This window comes from Sceloporus undulatus, chromosome 1 (assembly GCF_019175285.1).
Source record: "Sceloporus undulatus isolate JIND9_A2432 ecotype Alabama chromosome 1, SceUnd_v1.1, whole genome shotgun sequence".
Classification (NCBI taxonomy): Eukaryota; Metazoa; Chordata; class Lepidosauria; order Squamata; family Phrynosomatidae; genus Sceloporus; species Sceloporus undulatus.
In genome coordinates this window covers 250,197,714-250,202,929 of record NC_056522.1, presented here as the reverse complement: position 1 = coordinate 250,202,929, position 5,216 = coordinate 250,197,714, and the positions used below count along the sequence as shown (strand labels likewise).

At 53.5% G+C, this 5,216-nt stretch overlaps 1 protein-coding gene across 1 annotated transcript; it reads left to right on the top strand.

The window, feature by feature from the left end:
- The first annotated feature begins 2,335 nt into the window (after positions 1-2,335).
- On the top strand, positions 2,336-3,453 carry CDK5R2 (cyclin dependent kinase 5 regulatory subunit 2). The gene has a single exon (XM_042474937.1). The coding sequence runs from the start codon at positions 2,500-2,502 to the stop codon at positions 3,451-3,453; it is 954 nt and encodes a 317-aa protein (XP_042330871.1). The 5' UTR covers positions 2,336-2,499.
- Positions 3,454-5,216: the final 1,763 nt, after the last annotated feature.

Here is a 5,216-nt window from a genome sequence, read left to right as displayed (position 1 = left end):
TGTTGTTATGTGATTTCAACTTGACACTGACTTATGGCAATCATACCATATACTTTATTTTGGTTCTGTTCTTAACTCTTAGGGTATTTAAATGGATACCTGTTGCTTACTGCCATGGGATTCATACTACAAAATTCTAAAAGAGTTGATATATTTTGAAGAGACAGTCCACCACTTTGGATGTGAGATGCCACCAATATGTGATAGCTACAGCTAATTTTTCTTTAAGTCTTTCCAGGAGCAGCAGCAGTATCTTTAAATTCCTGATTAGATGCAGACTTGGGCTGGATGAGTCCAAAGTGATACAGAATTCATGCATACACAACCATTACTGTGGGGCAGCTCCTATGGCCTAAGGGACGCAAAGTTATTTCTAATCCCAGAGGGGATTAATCTCATCCCCGTTTTACATTCTGTGATCTGAGTCAGCTTCTGGGCCAAGCCTTGAACCCTGAGGCTGAAATAAGAGCTATGGTCACAGCCATTATCCTTACATGTGTTGCCTCTTATCTGTTGTAAAGTACTCTGTAAGGACCTCTCCTTGGAGACAATTGAGAGCAGGTCTGCTCCACCTGGTGCCTAGTTTTTTGTTGCTGTTGTTCTATAAACCCTAGATAGCATGGCCAATGATCAGCCATTTTATGTAAGCTAAAAGTATAGAGGGCAGCAGTTTGGGGATGGTTGGTTTGGGGGCTTCAATTTGTGCAGGCTACAGCAGTCTGTTTGATGAATGAGCCTAAATGATGAGCTCATATTTATTACCCCTATTTTGACTAGTTTGCCCTGATGGCTTTTCTGCTCCTGGGTTCAGTCCAAGGCTCCAAGTTAACCGTTAAACCTTTAAAGTCCTAAAAGGTCTGGGGTCTGTATACTTTAGGATATGTCTGCTTCACCACCAAAGAAATACTAATGGGGGAAGGGGGGAGAGAGAATGGAAAAAAGACAGGCAGTGATGGTTGACACTCCACAGAATCATTAAGGTTTTCAAATAGAGCTTGGATAATTTGGGAGTTGGGGGCTGAACTATAACTCTCTCAGTACCCAGGCAAGCATGGCTGTGGATTTTTCCTCTCCTGGAAACCATGACCTCCTAATTCTATGTAGAGCCAAAGTGCCAAGGAATCGTATATCACCTCTGAGACTGTGTGAAACAAGGTGCAGCATAAGCTTTTGTAGATTTGGGTGCATCTGAGGAAATAGATGATTGTGTGTCTCTTTTTCCATTCTCCCCTCCCCCTCTTCCCCCATTTGTATTTTTTTGGTGGTGAAGCAGACATATCCTAAAGCATACATGTCTCTGTGTAGAACCAAAATGTGAAGTCGAAGGCTTTCATGGCTGGCGTCCACAGTTTTCTGTGGGTTTTCTGGGTTATGTGGCCATGTTCTGAAAGAGTTTATTCCTGACGTTTCACCTGCCTCTGTAGCTGGCATCTTCACAGAGTGGTGGCATGAAAGTATGTGGGGTATATATACTTGTGTGACCCTTGGTTGGAAGGAAGTTATTTATGTGTTAATCTGTGTGTTGACCTGTTGTTGAATGGCAAGGCCTCAGGCTGGGAGGATATGGGAGGTGGATGTGTGTCTATTCAATTAGTACTCCGTTGTCTGTGGAGAAACCCCTGACCCCGGTAATGTTCAATTGCTTGTACTGAGTCTTGATTTTGGTGTTTTTCAGGACTGGTAGTGTGGCAGAATGGTTAAAATTCAGAATTTTACTAATGCTAAGGAGCTGAAGATGATAGTGCTGACATGTACAAAGAGCAAAGGTTGATATTCTAGGTCATGTAAAATTATCAATAATCAATAGTCGATAACAGTAGCCAAACTGTGTTTACTTTCAGTGTTTCTTCTTTCCTGCGGAGGTTGTCCCGGTGCTTGTGGATCATGTCAGTGGCCTCCCCGTGTCTTCTGACCATCTGCATATCATGGCTTTTGTGTGGGGGGTTTTGGGCTGCGTGGCTGTGTCCTAGAAGAGCCACCCAGCCCGAAAAACCCACAAAAAGCTATGGACCATGAAGGCCTTGGACTTCAGGTGGGCCTAGCCTCTATTTGTTCCCCTCTCTTCCGCTGTGTTGTCTTTGCTGGTGACGTTAAGCGATCCCTCCTATTAGTTGCGTTTCCCAACGAAGCCCAAGAAAGAGGACCCCAAGGAGGCCTGGCTCTCTCTCAGCCTTCCCTTCCCGGTCTCCTCTTCCGCCTGCTGCACCTGGCTGGGAAAACTCCCTAGCGCTGGGCGGGGATTGGCTACTGCGGGGGGGGGGGAGGCGTTGGGGGATTGGCTGCATCGGGGCCGGGCGGGGCTGGCGCTGCTGAGCCGATGGAGGGAGGGTGGGTGAGGCTGGCCGGGGCCCGGGGCTCTCTGCGCCTCTGAGCCGTGGGTGGCCTGGGCCTGGCTCCGCTGGGGAGCCCATGGAGGCTGCGCTGCGGCGGGGCAAGCGGGGGCAGCCCCGCTGAGGAGGAGGAGGAGGAGGCCAGGGCGACGGCCAAGGAGGCGCAGCCATGGGGACGGTGCTCTCTCTCTCGCCTAGCGGCCCCGGGAAGGGCGGTGTTGGGGTCCCGCTGCCTCCGGAGAAGGCGGCCCAGGGTCGAGCCAAAGGAGGCGAGAGCCGGCTGAAGCGCCCGGGGGTGCTGCTCTCGGCCCTGACCTGGAAGCGCCTGGTGGCCGCCTCGGCCAAGAAGAAGAAGGGCGCCAAGAAGGTGACGCCCAAGCCGGGCTGCGAGCCCTCGGTGCAGCAGCGGAACCGCGAGAACGCCCGCAAGGCCCAGGCGGGGCCCCTGCCGGTCCCGGTGCCCACCGTCCCCGCCGGGGAAGAGGCGGCCAAAGCCCCGCCGCCGCCGCCTCCGCCGCCCCCGCCGCCTCCCCTGCCGGGCCAGCGGGGCCCTTCCTCCTCGTCGCCCCCGTCCTGCCCCTCTCCGCGGCGGGTGATCGTCCAGGCCTCGACGGGGGAGCTGCTGCGCTGCCTGGGGGAGTTCGTGTGCCGGCGCTGCTACCGCGTCAAGGAGCTGAGTCCCGCGGAGCCGGTGGCCTGGTTCCGGAGCGTGGACCGGGCGCTGCTGCTGCAGGGCTGGCAGGACCAGGGCTTCGTGACGCCGGCCAACCTGGTCTTCGTCTACCTGCTCTGCCGGGAGGCCCTGCAGGGCGATAGGATCGGCAGCGCCGCCGAGCTGCAGGCCGCCTTCCTGACCTGCCTCTACCTGGCCTACTCCTACCTGGGCAACGAGATCTCCTACCCGCTCAAGCCCTTCCTGGTGGAGGGCGACAAGGAGCGCTTCTGGGACCGGTGCCTGGCCCTCCTCCAGGGCCTCAGCCCCCAGATGCTCCGCATCAACGCCGACCCCCACTTCTTCACCCAGGTCTTCCAGGACCTCAAGGCCGAGGGGCCACAGGCCAAGGACTCCGCCGCCCCCAACAACAACAACAGCAAGCACTGGACTATCAGCCTCGACCGCTGAGCAGGACGGCCCTCCCCCCGACGCTCCCCTCCGGGCTCCTCTCCTCCGGCATGGCCTCTGGAGGGAGGCGGGATGGGGATCGGGGGGCAGGGGGCACGGAGGGGGACGTCCCGGGGCAGACTCCTTCCTCCCTTCCCCTCCATGACACAGTTGGGAGCTTCTCCCCCCTTCCTCCCAAAATCCCCCTAGACCTTGAGCCGGAGGTGGGTTGGTATTGAGGGCTTGCTGCAGACCCCTCTCCAGGCTCCATTTTCCAAGCCACACCCAACATGACATCAACCCTCCTTTCTCCCAACTGCGGCATCGGAACAGTTTGGAGGTTGCGGGGGTGGAAGGGAGAAGACCTGGCTCCCGAGGTCCTGTATCCCTCTTGGCCCTTCCTCTTGCTTGGCCAGCCTGGTCCTAACAAGGGCTCATGGTGCGGCTGGATCCTGGGAGACAGGGAGGGGTGGTTCACTTTTCTTTCCTTCCCTTCCGCCCCCTCCAGTGGGGCTGCTGTCCTTGTGGGTCAACCCGAGGTACCGTGTATTGAGCAGGGTCTTCCTAGTGAGGAGAAGGACCCCCTTGCCCGGCCAAAGCCCCACCGGTGGATCCCCGTGGCTTGGGCTCTCTGTGCTGCTGCTGCTGCTGCGAATCACAGTACAGCCAAGGCATTTCAGTCTTGTAATTCCTTCCCTGCCCATCTCTCTCTCTCTCTCTCTGCCACCATTATGAAGCAATCCCTGCATGTATGTGTCCTCCCTGCTGTTGGTAGCTCTGCCATCGTGGTTGTTCTACAAAGTGGACGATGGCCACAGACACTGATCTCTATCCCTGCGAGCCAATGCCTTTCATGGATTTCTTTCTTTCCCCATCTGCACTTGAGGGGAGGGGCGGGTAAAGGGGGGGAGAAGTGTGTCTGTCCACATCCACACTTCAACGAAGTGCTGCTGCGGGGGGAACTGTGTTGCTGCTATTTTCCCTGTCCCTTCTTCGACCTGTTCTTTCCATTCTCCCCCTTCCCCAAAACCCCTTCCCATCTGAAGCAGAGGCTTGGAGCTGTCCATGGTACTCGCCTCCGAAGACCGATGTACATTTGCACATCCTCAAAGCTTAAGAAAACCAACCAACAGGAAAACCCAAGCCGTCTCATGGTGTTTGAATGTAACAGAACAATGTCTGACTTAACAGGATGTTTGTGCCAATGTTGCTCAAATGTACAATAACATATTGTTTTATATTGTATATTTAAAAGAGATAAAACAAAAATTAATGAGTGAGCCTTTGGCATTCTCTGATCATTTCAGCACTACTACAGCAATGAAGGAGAGGTGTTCAAGATGCATTGGGGCCGGTGAGGCAGAGAGGAAGGAAGGAAGGAAGGAAGGGAAGGCAATCCACTTTGGGGATTTACGGTCAGCATGGTTGATGCATTAGTCCTTGGCTGACGATTTCCTAAATGGTTGTATTGGCAGGAGATCTCAGACTTGCTAATGGGATTTGATATTGAACTGCGGGCCATCTTATTCCAAGGCCCTTTTAGATGAGAGACATGTTCTGTGATGCCTTCAGATCTGGCCCTAATAAATCTCAGACTAAAGCATTTATTTTTAGTATGTGTCTCTCTCTGTGTGTCTACACACATACGGTGTGTGTAGTACAGTTATAATTAAAATATACAAAGGATAAAACTGCTTAACCCCTGTTTTGTTAATTTGCAGAGGCATGGAGAATTGTAAATGAAATCCTATGACGGATACATTTAAAGAGAGAGAGAAAAAATC